Source organism: Ursus arctos, unplaced genomic scaffold (genome assembly GCF_023065955.2).
Source record: "Ursus arctos isolate Adak ecotype North America unplaced genomic scaffold, UrsArc2.0 scaffold_7, whole genome shotgun sequence".
NCBI lineage: Eukaryota > Metazoa > Chordata > Mammalia > Carnivora > Ursidae > Ursus > Ursus arctos.
In genome coordinates, this window is record NW_026623089.1 from 24844717 (window position 1) to 24858783 (window position 14067).

Below are 14067 nucleotides of genomic sequence, written 5' to 3' on the forward strand. Positions count from 1 at the left end.
ATGGGGTATTTGGGAAAACACGTTTTAATTTGGGAAAGGTACCATGATGCTTAAAACCTCTGGAATCTGACTTGTTTCAGAGAAATCTAAAGTTTGATTTACTTTCACAAATACAATTTGTTGTATAACATCAGAACACATGATTTGTAGGACTTGAGCAACAGAACAGAATTTTAGATCATTGGCCATGTGATCCTTGAAATCAAGACAAAGCTGTGAGTTTTATGAACCCTCATTATGTTAGCAAATCAGCACAAGAAATAGGTGTAAATAATATCTTCAACTCAAGTCCTGACCTTGACTGGAGTCTGTATTTTGGGTCAGAATTATATCAGTAATTATTTATATAACACATGCATTTGGTGATTTGTAATGTTTTAATAATACTTTTTGAAATGAATATTGATACCATAAAGTCCTTTGTTTGTTGTTGTTGTTGTTAGTTTTTTTATTTAAGTAATCTCTTCACCCAACATGGGGCTTGAACTCATAACGCTGAGATCAAGAGTCACATGCTCTTTTGAATGAGCCAGCCAGGTGCCTCAGCCCTTTGGTTTTTAATCTGCTTTTAAAAATTAAAGTATTTGGTGAATTATTTACTTACGAAGAAAGAGTACCAGGAAATCACTCCAAGTCCCAAGGAACACTTATGGATTTCTTGATTCCCCAGTCCCACAATATTGGTCATGGATCTGCTTTAAAAATTTCGTACCTGGAGGCATACTATCCTTCACAATCAACCAACCTCTGCCATCTCCTGGTGAATTAATGTGTGAAACTTTCATAATAGTTTTGAGATATGATTTTCTTTTTTTTCCTAAGTAGGGACCACACCCAACATGGGGCTCAAATTTACAACTCTGAGAATAAGAGTCACATACTCCACCAACTGAACCAGCAAGGCACCCCCTAGATATGATTTTCTGTTTGAAATGTCAAAGCAACACCTCTTCCCCCCCCCCAAAAAACACAACTCTATAGCATCTCTCTTAGTCTAATCATCATACCGGCAGTACAGTTACTGTTTGTGTTAGATCCACTTTTGCTATTTTACATTTACACCATTTTAACAAGTTAGCATCCAGGGTAAGAGGGAAGTTCTAGCTCAATCTAGAACATGATTCAATTCTGATCCTTTTCAAAATGTAAAGGTCCCTGATAAGTGCCAAAATATAACTTCGATGTGGAAACACACTTGGATCACAATGGAGATACAAGAAATTCTCATTTTGTGAAATAAATATATTCTGGAAGTCCTTGCATATTATAAATATCACAATTAGGCCATTTAACCATATGGATTAGTTGGTCTACCATAGAAACATGACCAGTAAGACATATATATATTTATTAAGAGATTTATTACAAGGAATTGCTTTACACAATTGTGGGGGCTTCTTAAGCAGGTCTGAAATCTGTAGGGCAGGCCAACATGCTTTAAACTCCTGGGAAGGATTAATGCTGCAGTCCTCAGGAAGAATTTCTCTTCCAGGGGAATCTCAGTTTTACTTCTAAGGCCCTTCAACTGATTGGATGAGGTCTGTTCAGATTATATAGGATATTATTTTTTACTTAAAATCAACTGACAGCAGATGTTAATCACATCTACAAATACCTTCACAGCAATACCTAAGTAAGTAAGTGTTTGAATCACTGGGCATCGTAGCTTAGCCAAAATGAAACATAAAACGACCTTTCACACCGTAGGACTGACAAAGCCTGCAGATATTTGTGTTTACCAACTAACCTGACACTACCCAGTGGCAATAATACAAATTCATAATTCATTCAGCTTGCCAGCTTTGAAAATATGCAATTCTTGATTGTATTTTTTAAAATTTGGGGATTCTCAATATTTCACATTGTCACACTATATATAAAGTAAAACTTTATTAGTATTAATAATATTTTCATATCATACTACATCAAAATTTTATAATTAAAGCTCATGGTACAAGTAATTCTTTTTTGTCAGGTAGCTCATACAATGCTGAAAGGTTAGAAGCTATGCTTTTATCTAATGTAATCATGTGGAAGCTCTTACAGTTTTAGAGCCCAATAGGGAGAGTATCTCAGGTGTCTGTGTATGTCTGTCTCTTTCAATCTCTCTCTCTTCAATGTCCTCTTTCAATATCCTGGTCTAGTTCCCATTCCCCTCCCTCGAGGCTCTATACTCCTCCATGTAGGAGGAAACATTTCCTTCCTTCCACTTTTCGGATCTTCCAAACTTCAGTATCTTAGGCTTCACCAGACTTTGGGGACTGCAGGGGGAAAGGTAGAGTCTAGTCCAGAAGCAACGGGGGCACATTAAGTCTGGTTCAGTTTTCCCCAAACAAGCATAGTGACTTGATTTCCTCACCATTCCCTAAGAAATATGTACACCACTCCCAAATTAGCATTAATTTTACTCAGTGACAACGCAGTCTCTCTCAGATATGATTTTTCCCCCAGCATTATTTCATTAGGGAGCTTTTGACTCCTTTCTGAATCCAGCTTGCAAGCATCATGACATTAGCTGGCACTATGTTAGTCAGCAAGAATAAAGTACGCCAACTGCAAATATCTTTCCTAAAAAAAACTGGGGGAGGGAGACGAAGTGTGTGAATAGGTCTCAGTTACTGCTACAGTAGCCCTCCAATAAATGTTTGTTGAATTAAATATAATGGACTTTCCTCTATGTGATGGGGACTCATGGATGGTCTTCGAATGGAGATTAAATTTCCATCCTGTGGCAATACAAGATTTAATTCTTCCAAATAAATAAACTTACATATTTCAAAATAGAGACGTCATATTTCCTAATGGAAATAATCTTCAATGAAAGAAACGCACAATCACTACTCAAATTTAAATCATTATTGTTCATAATACAACATCATTTTAACACCTATTTCAGTGCTCTGCGCATCAACTGATGCAGACAGAATACTGCTGTCTGGAACGGTACCAATTTTGTCATTTTTAAAAGGGAGTGAAGAGGGATGCCGGGTTGGCTCAGTGGGTAGAGCCTGCGACTCTTTATCTCAGGTTTGTACGATCGAGCCCCACGTTCGATACAGAGATTACTTTAAAATATAAAATCTTAAAAAAAAAAAAAAGTAAAACAAAAGGGAGTCAAGAGAGCGTCAGCCTTCCAAAGGGAAAATTGGGTGAGCTTCTTCTAAACACGACCCGCAAGCCCTGCCCCATATCCACAGCGGCTCCGTGCACGCCCGCCCAGGTTTAGGTGAGGGGCAATGAACCACATTTCCCAGCGGGCCCTGCAGGTCTGCCGCGCCTGCGCACTGGCAGCGTAGGTAGGTAGGCAGAACTCCCGCGCTATCAAGCCGCCGGGCTTCGTCTCCCCCGGTCTCTACCCCCGGCATGGAGAGGGTCTCGGTGGTCGCGGGGAGTGCGGGCGCCGCCAAAGCCGAGGGAGCTGCAGCCATGCCGCCCCCGCCTGCGGTCTCCCCCCCCGCTCTCACCCCGGCACCCGCAACGGGTGAGGAGGGCCCGCCGCCTTTGCCCGAGGCGGGGGCTCCAGGCTGCTCCGGCTCCCGGCCCCCTGAGTTGGAGCCCGAGCGCAGCCTGGGCCGCATGAGGGGCCGTTTCGAGGACGAGGACGACGAGTTGGAAGAGGATGAGGAGCTGGAGGAGGAAGAGGAGGAGGAGGAGGAAGAGATGAGCCACTTCTCGCTGAGGCTGGAGGGGGGTCGGCCGGACTCAGAGGACGAGGAGGAGGTATTTATAGCCCGTGCCAGACCACGCCGGGCCCGAGGGGCCTGAGGGACGAAGCCAACCCTCCCCAGTAAGGGCCGGGCCGCGTCCCCAGCTCGTCGCTGCAGCCTTTGGCACTCGCGTCCACCTCCACCCCTCCCTCTCAACCTGCCTAGGCATGTGGCGCGGACTGGTACGCGCCCGATTCCCTGCCGACTCTTTCTGCGATTATTTTGTAAATAATTATTAAATTATGCCAGGCGGGTAGGCGCCAAGGGTACAGTGCTCCTGCCTTCCAAGAGCTTACAGTCGGGCAGGGAAACAGTCCATTTCTACAGGGTGTTCAGAGGATGGTAAACCCTTCCCTATCTCATCAGTCTCTAATTGGGAAGGTTTTTTGTTCGGTTTCTTAATGCGGTAGCGCATACATTATCAAGTTGGTAACACCAAACAGTCAGAATTGATATATTAAACGTAAACACTAGTATCTGGAAAGTTTGCCCATTTTGTAAGTAATTCATAAAGTAAGATGCCCCTCGTCTGGCAATATACAATATATCCAAAAGAATGAGAGCTTTTTGAAACATTGGTTTATATTGTGTTATAGTAACTTTGAGCAGGATTTTGAAGGGTTGGAGGTACTGTAGCATGTTTCCGTGTTGCAAAGTAAGTTCACATTGTTCGTAATGAAATGTGGGGATTATTGTTTAAGAATATGAGAAGGCAAGGACTTCTAATTTAAAACTATTTCCATTGCATTTCCAGCGCCTCATTAATCTCTCTGAGCTGACACCATACATCTTGTGTTCCATATGCAAAGGTTACTTAATAGATGCAACTACCATTACAGAATGTCTTCATACGTGTAAGCATATAGTTCACATTTTGAACTAATACATTCAATTTTTGAAGTGTCTCTAAAGCATTCTAATTTAAACATTTTCTTTTTCAATAGTTTGTAAAAGCTGCATTGTAAGACATTTTTACTATAGCAACAGATGTCCAAAATGCAACATAGTGGTACATCAGACACAACCTCTTTATAACATAAGGTGAGTGAAATATATAAGTAAAATTTGTATTTTAAATACACTTTTTCTGGAAGCTTCTAGTTGTGCAGTTGGGAATAAACTCTTGACCTGTTTCAAAAAGGGAAGTACATATTCTCTAAAATACATATAAGAACACTTACTGTGTACCAGGCACTGTGATATCTGCTGGGGACAAAAAAATTAAAAAGCACAGGCCTCTCTTTTTGAGGATTTTAATTCCATCACTCGAGTTAATGAGACTAATTTAGGGCTTATCATTTTGGGGATATTTAGAATTCTGCTTTTTAAAAGTAATGCCTGAAACAACTGGCCTCTTTAGAAAAACCTGTGTGTCATAGGTCATTGTGGTTTGTTTTTTTTTTTTCCAAATTTTCGGTTCATACTCCATTTCCTAAGGGAAGAAAAATACTAAAAGTGGATTGCTTTCATTTGTTCAGCAAATACTATTACATTTTTACTCCTTTATAGAAGATTGCTTTGTAGATGACACACAGAAGTTGAAAATACAGTCTCTGCAAGGGAATAAGACCAGTACACATGGAACAATTGAGCAAACCATGCAAGAGTCTGTGATTACTTATGATTACATGTGATTCATTTACTTGAGGTTATCTCAGGTGAGAGCCAGTGCTACCTAAAAGTAATTCACTTCTGAAAAAAGAGATATCCGCTCCCAAGAGAAAACAGTTGCAAAGAGCATCATTCACTCTCACTCTGTACCAAAATGCATTTTGCTGAATTCTGAGGTATTCTCCATCCTTTCCTTTTATTAGGTTGGACCGACAATTACAAGACATAGTGTACAAATTAGTGATCAATCTAGAGGAAAGTAAGTTTGTTTTATTACATAGTTGTGAATCCCAGAATCTCTGCTGACTCTACTAGTTACATTTTAAGTGTAATTTAGTCTGTGTTTTATCATTTTTTAGGAGAAAAAAAGCAAATGCATGATTTCTATAAAGAAAGAGGTCTAGAAGTACCTAAACCTGGTAAGTTTGGGTGTATATCATAACGTATTTATAGATTAAAGAATACTAACTTAATAAAATTTACTCCCTTTGAGGTTCTTTTTGGTGATAGCCAGTTATTTTATGATCAAAGAGAAAGATTATGAAGGTAAAGATATAGTACAATCCAATTTAATTATTATAAAAATTAAAGAGTATAGGCTCTGGAGCTAGACTGAGTTTGATCCTAGCTCTGACACTTTCTGTGTGATTTTGGCACATTACTTCAATGTTTCAGTTTCCTCATCTAGAAAGTAGGGAAAATGGTAACATTTCATAAAATCGTTGTAAGGATACATTGAGTAATACAAAGCACTTAAAACAGTGCCTGGAACATAGTAACTGTTCAAATAGTTTTTGTGATGTTGGTAATGTCACAGTATAAAAGTTAGATAAATTTCTGTTTAAATCCTGGTTCTTCTATTTACTACATATTGCCTAATCTCACTTTAACAGTAATCTCAGTTTCTTTACAGTTTTAACTGTTAAAAAAAAAGAGTAGCTATATACTAATGAAATTATAATAAGGATTAAACAAGAATGTGCATGTACAGTGCTGAGTATGAGCCTTGAGCCCTGGCACACAGTAGTGCTTGTTAAAGATTAAACATATCTGTTGTGTTATGATTATCTCTCTCTGTGGCCCTGAAAAGTCAGCCACATATGTCTGTCTTCCATTGTGGAGTGGTCTCCAGGTGCAATTTCACTGGCTTTGACAGATTAGTTAATGTTATTAAAGAAAGGGAGATTGAGTGCTTTATGATCTTTTAAATAGTCAACATACTTATAATATGTGATTATTTTTCAAAGATCTCAATTCATGAAATTTTTATTCTAACTCAACTTTTTTCTTTGGCTGTTAAATAGCTGTTCCACAGCCAGTCCCTTCAAGCAAAGGAAGATCTAAGAAAGTCCTAGAATCAGTGTTTCGTATTCCACCTGAACTTGATATGTCTTTATTACTAGAGTTCATTGGGTGAGTACCCTAAACCTCTACCTCTTAACCTCAAAATAAAGAATTTGGTAAGTGCCAACAGTTACAAAATGATCCTGAAGTCAGGTAAAATCAAGTTTTTCTGATATCCTCTTAAAAAATTAATCATGAAATGTTTAAGACTTAGAAAAAGATCTAAAGAATAGTACTACAACCACTTGTATCACCATCATCTGGCTTAAGAAATAACCCATGCTAGTATGGCAGAAGCCTTTGGCTACCTCTTCCTGTCACTCCTCCCTTTTCTTGGAGGTTAATAACCACTCTTCTAAAAGTAATGATCTCCATTCCCATGATTTTTAAAAAATGTTTATATCATGTATTAATCCATAAGTAATATGTAGAATTGCTTTTGTCCATTAAAAACTTTATATGGTATCACTGTGTTTTACAACTTGCTTTTTTCACTCGGCATTCTGTGATTCATCCATGTGGAAATGTGTAGCTCTAGTTCGTTCATTTTCATCGTTGCCTGGTAGTCCCTCAAAATCAACATACCATAATTTCTTTTCTTGTACTATTGAACATTTAGCTTGTTTCCATTTTTTTTTACTATTATAAATAATGTTGCTTTAAATATTTGTGTACATACATATGTCCTTGTGTGTGTGTGTGTGTGTGTATACATACATATACAAGATAGTTCTCTGTAAGAGTATAGATTTGCCGCATCTTAGCATATGTTTGTTTTTAACTTTACTTGGTTTTGCCAATTTGTTTTCTAAAGTAGTTGTGTATCTTTCTAATTCATATAAACAGCTTCTTTCAAACATTTTATGTAGCATATGGTGTACTCCATTATATTGCAACATTGTTAAACACTATCATGATCACAGAGTTGGCATGTATCAAACTGCAGTTTTCAAAATACTTAAATAGTTTGCAGAATAAACTAAAATGCCTTTTTTGGAAAAAAAAACTTTCCATTTTATGTCACTGATGACTACTTTACTTTTTAGTTATTTCCTCCTTTTAATTTTAGGTTGCCTGTATCACTTACTTGTATCTAGTTTGTGCTATGTTGTATTTATCTCTTTATGTAGTCACCCTATGTTCTCAGCTGATATTAAGGACCTCTTAAGGCCAGAAACGTTTCTCATGCCTGCACAAATCCCATGTAGTAGTGGTTGATAATGAAATAAAAATCCCTTTGGAGGAATGAACAGAAACTGTAAAACCAAACTTTAAACCAGCAATTTCTGGTAATAAGGAATGTGTTCCAATCTAAATGTCCAAAAGGGACCTGGTTAAATAATGGTATATAGCACATGACTATGTGTTAATGTGACAGCGTATGTGCTAATATGGAACAATCTCCAAAATAAGAGAATACATAGTGTGTTCCTATTTATTTATTTTAAAGACAGTGGTGGAAAATATGTGCATAGACATATATTTTACATGCACAGACCATTCCTGAAAGGACATATAAAAAAATGGCAGCTAGTTACCTCTGGAAAAGGGCAACGAAGGGAAAGTCTTACTTTTCATTGTATTTGAATTTTTACCATGTAACTTGATTTTTAATAAGTCTATTTAATTAAAATTTAAAAACCGAAAGGAATTTATATTTCTAAAAAATATTTTGGGGAAAGGTAACATTTCCTACAATGCACGGTAAGAACTGATCAGCTTTTTTTATACATTTTTTTAAAAGTGGCAGGGTTGCAAAGATAGCAAATATGTGACGAGTATGCCACCATTACCTCTTCCTTTGCCCACTGCAGAAATCAATAATTAATCATGGCAGGCTTTCCTAATGGGTAAAACTTGACCACAGTACTCAAGGCAGTCATTACCACTTACCAAACTTATTATATTATTAATACATTCCCTGCTATAGAAAAAAGAGCCTTCATGCTCTTTCCCTGCTGCCAGTCGCCAGGAGGCTGAGGCTCAGGTGGACTCAGTTCGGTTCCACGCAAAACCCACCACTATGGCCGAGGAAGGCATTGCTGGTGGAGGTGTAATGGACATTAATGCTGCTTTACAAGAGGCGGTGAAGACCGCACTCATCCATGCTGGCCTAGCTTGTGGAATTTGCAAAGCCACCAAAACCTTTGACAAGCACCAAGCCTATCTTTGTGTGCTTGCATCTAACTGTGATAAGCCTATGTATGTCAAGTTGATGGAGGCCCTTTATGCTGAACACCAAATCAACCTAATTAAGGTTGATGACAACAAGAAACTAGGAGAATGGGTGAGCCTCTATAAAATTATCAGAGAGGGAAAAACCCCATAAGTGGTTGGTTGCAATTGTGTGGTGGTTAAGAACTATGGCAAAGAGTCTCAGGCCAAGGATGACATTGGGGAATACTTCAAATGCAAGAAATGAACAAATAAAAAACTTGGTTCTTGTTCCAAAAACAGAAAAAAAAAAAAAAAAAGCCCTCACTTGGAATAAGGGACCTAGATTTAAATCCTAGCTTTTGTATTATCTAGCTTTGTAAACATTAACAAATTGCTTTTCGTTTATTCACAAGATGTTTATTAAGGTCCTGCTATACGTACCAGCACAGCATTCTGCTAGTTGTTGAGAATACAGCTTGAATAAGTTAGCCATGGCCTTTGCCTTCATGGAACTTTTAGTTTTAACTTCTCCGAGCTTCAGCTTCCCTATCTGTAAAAAGAAAGAATTGAGCCTTTTATGTTGATGATTATGATGAGTAGTCTAACTCATAATATAGCTCTTTATCTATTTTCAACTGGTTGAGGGGAAGAAAGCTTCCAGTGTGGCAAGGAGTCCTTTTGAAAGAAAGCTTCCAGAGGCAAAGAATCCTTTTGAAGTCACCAGTCCCCAGAGTTCACTACATGGGAGAGCTTTTATGTTACCACAAAAGTCAGGCTCCTGAGGGTAGCCCATAGGCAGCTCTTTCATGGCAGGACAAGTGGCAGAGGAGTTTTAACCTGATGCAAGTACAAAAGCAAATTTGGTCCAGCTTTTGACCCCACTTAAGTTGGAGGAGAAAAAACACTGAGGTAGGTTCAGCCTGTGAACAGTGATTTTTCAACCACTGGAATATGAAGTTAGATTTCCCCCCTAAATTAGGTACGCGTGTTTCGTGATCTTTAGATAGTCTTCTACTTCTCCTTTTTTGTTCTTCAGTTTCCGTGTGTAAAGTAGAAGATGATAAAAAGAAATAACTTCAGACAGGCCGTGTGGTGTGTATAGAAAGCATACCCTTTGAAGAGTCTCAGTAACTCAAGGTGTAGAACCCTTGGGATGTAGCTGAACTTCTCTCATCATCAGTTTCTGTATTTCTGAATTGGGGATTATAATAGCAACTAACAGGATTGTCCTAAGTATCAACTTATGGTATTCCTGCCATGTCTAACTATTACCAATATATGAATATTGAAGTAATGCAGGGTATTCAAAAGTAAAAGTTAAAGTAGTCTGTGGTGCTGTAATTTGTACATGTGCCTAGTAAAGAAAATGGACTCACATGACATAAGTGTGATACAGTAAAAATTTCATGCAATCTTAAACTCAGTAGCATGTAGTGAACCAGGGAGATGATATCCAACTGTACGCTGTATTACTCCAACTAGAGTACTATGTTCAACTCTGAGCAGTACATTTTAAGAGAGATGTTGGTAAGCCAAGGTGTAACCAGAATAGTAAAAGGTTTGAAAACCATGTCATATGAGGTAAGGGAAGGAACAAAAATAATCTGAAAATAAAAAACAATCATAAGCCCCTTAAGTTCATTTCAGATCTTTAGAGGATTATCATATAAAGGAAAGATCGGGTCTAGTTCACAAGACTACCAAAAGGCAAAACTAGGACTAGTGGGTGTAAGTTACAGGGAAAAACTTACTGCTTCAGTGCAAGCAAGCAATTTCTAATGAAGTTGCCCACAAATGGAATGAACTGACTTGTCAGATAAGAAGCTCTCTTATCTCTTTAGGTTCCTAAGCAGAAGCCAGATGACCATACATCATGGATTCTATAGAAATTAAGTCTTGTAACAAATAGGGTATTTTATTTTACAACTCTAAGCTTATATTATATATCTTAGGTTTCTATTATATCCATATATATAATATTTGTATTGTAATATTATTTATAATATAGCTTATATGTTGTATTTTAATATATTTCTCTATTTGTATTTTAAGAATATTCCATAGATGATGCAGTTGTGATCTGGCCTACTCTTCACAACATGATAGGGAAGAGAAAATGTGGATTTTGATGCTAGGTACACCTGAGTTTGAAGCTTTATCATTTAATAGCTCTGTGACCTTACACAAGTTTTTAAACCTCTCTGAGGTTAATTTTCCTCATCTATAGAAGGGGAATGCTAATACCTGATATGCAGGGCTATTATGAGGACCAAATGAAAAACATGCATCCTATATGAAGACCTAATATAATGCCTGGTACATAATAGATGCCCAACAAAAATTAGTGCCCCTTGTCTCCTCATGCCATAATCGATTTAATCAAGAAATCTCTTTGTACTTCAGGGTGAAGAGCAAACTGAGTAAATCATGCCCATTATTGCTATAAGTAAAACAACAGGAAATCTAGCAGCCTTCTTGTAAGAAATGTATCTTGTAAGGGTTACTATAAGGAAAAAAACACATTAATTATGATAGAAAGAAGTTTTTACTTTAAACTGGAAAATGTTAGAATGCTACATGCGGGGAAATCTAAATATTAAGGATATACTTTTAACTCCTGGAAGGGCACAAAGTGGTGTAAAATAGTGGCTAACATTGCCTTTGCCTTACCACTAGGTGGCAGAAATGACAACTACATTTATTTATTTTGTAAAGGGTTAGGTGATGGTGTTTTAAAATTAGATTGATATTCTTCAAATATTTATATTGATGTTATTTTTCTGTGTTGTATGATTTAACGTATAGTTTAAAATGTTGATTAATTTTGCTTTCGTTTTTTCAGTGCTAATGAAGGCACGGGACATTTTAAGGTATTTCATTTTTATTTACTTCACAGGAGGCCCCTATAGTACACAATTAAAGAGTCAGATTAGCAGTCATGTGGAGATTGTTTTCCATTACAGGAGTGTTTTATAAATAAAAGTTGTAGAAATATGAAGTACATTCAGTAATGCTCTCATAATAAGTTTATGAGAAGAGTTATTAAGTAGGGATTTGTTTTTAATTCAGGACAGTGGTCTAAGAAAACAAGTGAGAAATTTTTAAAACTCTAAAACCAAATACTGTGATAACTTGGTGACTTTTAAAAATATTTCAAAGTATTTTTTGCATAGTTGGCATTCAGAGTTAAATATGAGCTTAAATTTTTATTTGCATGTAACATTTTGGGCTCAAGGTAAACCTGCCCTGACTTGTTTCAATCATTTACTGAAATTGTAGAGGTAAGAATGAAGTCCTTTGTTAATGTACCTAAGTTCAGAGTTGTCTTAAAGGCTCTATTGTCACAGGTCCCATTGTATACGGTGTTGCTCCTATAGTCCTATAGTATAAGTCATTCAGGAAGAGGTAACTTCTCCTTTTTTTTTATTTTTTAAAGGTAACTTTTTAAAAAGGTCTAAATCAGGCCTTATAGTTCCTTGTAAATATATAGGAAATAGCTGACTTTGATCTGTTTAGATTTTTAGTGACTTTTTCAAAGTCTGTACTAATACTTGGGTGAATTATACCTGGTCGGGTATACTGTTTTGTGAATATGGTATTGGCTTAGAGACATGAATTAAAGCATAGGAATAGATGGGTACTTCTGTGGATGAAGTATATTATAGATGTTTCCCAGAGATCAGTGTGATGGAAGGAATACAGTGTTAAGTTTGGTAACTTTGAATTTATTCTAAGTTGTAAAATATCAGATTTATGATGATTAGGAAGTTCTTTCCTAGTAGTATGGTGGGTGGGAAAGTGGCATATAAGTTTCTGTATGGGACAAGTACAGTGTCATATGCTCCTAGAGTTTGCCGAAGATGTTTGTCCAATGACTTGTAGTAGCCACACAAACCAACAGAGTATAAAAACTTCATGAAGAAAGAACTAGACATTAAGTTGAAATATTAGCCTGTTTCTTCCACAGAAGCACATGTGGACCTAGCATATTAATGTAGTTCCAATCGTCACACATTAGAAAAATATGATGGCAATACCACCTGTGAAGTATTCATGCCAAAACAAATGTGAAGCTAATCAAATACAGTGTTAAGTTTGGTAACTTTGAATTTATTCTAAGTTGTAAAATATCAGATTTATGATGATTAGGAAGTTCTTTCCTAGTAGTATGGTGGGTGGGAAAGTGGCATATAAGTTTCTGTATGGGACAAGTACAGTGTCATATGCTCCTAGAGTTTGCCGAAGATGTTTGTCCAATGACTTGTAGTAGCCACACAAACCAACAGAGTATAAAAACTTCATGAAGAAAGAACTAGACATTAAGTTGAAATATTAGCCTGTTTCTTCCACAGAAGCACATGTGGACCTAGCATATTAATGTAGTTCCAATCGTCACACATTAGAAAAATATGATGGCAATACCACCTGTGAAGTATTCATGCCAAAACAAATGTGAAGCTAATCACACTCCTAGATTTAATTACTAATTTACAAGAAATTCAGGGGACAAAGGAACATGTTAAATGACACTGTAGGAATATAATAAGCCACATCTAGACAGTGGAAAGCTACAGCACATTTAGTTTCTTCAGAATAAAAGAGAGAGGTGAAGAGGAAACATATAGATAGAACATATTATGGGGCGCCTGGGTGGCTCATTCGTTAAGCATCTGCCTTTGGCTCAGGGCATGACCCCGGGGTCCTGGGATCGAGCCCCGCATTGGGCTCCTCCACTGGGAAGCCTGCTTCTTCCTCTCCCACTCCCCCTGCTTGTGTTCCCTCTCTCGCTGGCTGTCTCTCTCTGTCAAATAAATAAATAAAATCTTTAAAAAAAAGAACATATTAATTAAAAGAGACTCAAGAGATATAACTAATTACAATGTATGGAGTTTATTTGGATTTGATTTGAAAAATAAACTTAAGTATTTATGAGAGAATAACCCCAAATTGGAAACAACCCAAAAATCCATCCACTGGTAAATGGATAAACACAATATGTTATGTTCACACAGTGGAGTATTATTTGGCAATTAAAAGGAGTGGAGTACTGATAAATGCTACAACATGGATGAATTTTGAAAATATTATGTTAAATGAAAGAAATCAGGCACAAAAAGACCACATAATGCATGATTCCATTTATGTGAAATGTCTAGAACAGAGAAATTCATAGAAGCAGAAAATTCTATAGATTGGTGGTTGCCAGAGTCTCGGGGGAGAGCGGGAAATTGGGAGTGACTGCTAATTG

General features: G+C 37.2%; 1 protein-coding gene and 1 pseudogene across 3 annotated transcripts in view; both read left to right on the forward strand.

Annotated features, from left to right (window-relative positions):
* Positions 1–1089: 1089 nt before the first annotated feature.
* PCGF6 (polycomb group ring finger 6) overlaps positions 1090–14067 on the forward strand; it is a 34319-nt gene continuing 21341 nt past the window's right edge. For all 3 annotated transcript variants that reach the window (XM_026494030.4, XM_057308758.1, XM_057308759.1), the window contains exons 1-7: positions 1090–3720; positions 4462–4561; positions 4652–4748; positions 5522–5577; positions 5678–5737; positions 6623–6731; positions 11662–11689. In XM_026494030.4, the coding sequence (XP_026349815.1) occupies positions 3364–3720; positions 4462–4561; positions 4652–4748; positions 5522–5577; positions 5678–5737; positions 6623–6731; positions 11662–11689 (807 nt within the window). In that variant the 5' untranslated portion in view covers positions 1090–3363. The remainder of the gene's footprint in view (positions 3721–4461; positions 4562–4651; positions 4749–5521; positions 5578–5677; positions 5738–6622; positions 6732–11661; positions 11690–14067) is intronic.
* Positions 6740–10728, forward strand: LOC123000752 (40S ribosomal protein S12-like; annotated as a pseudogene).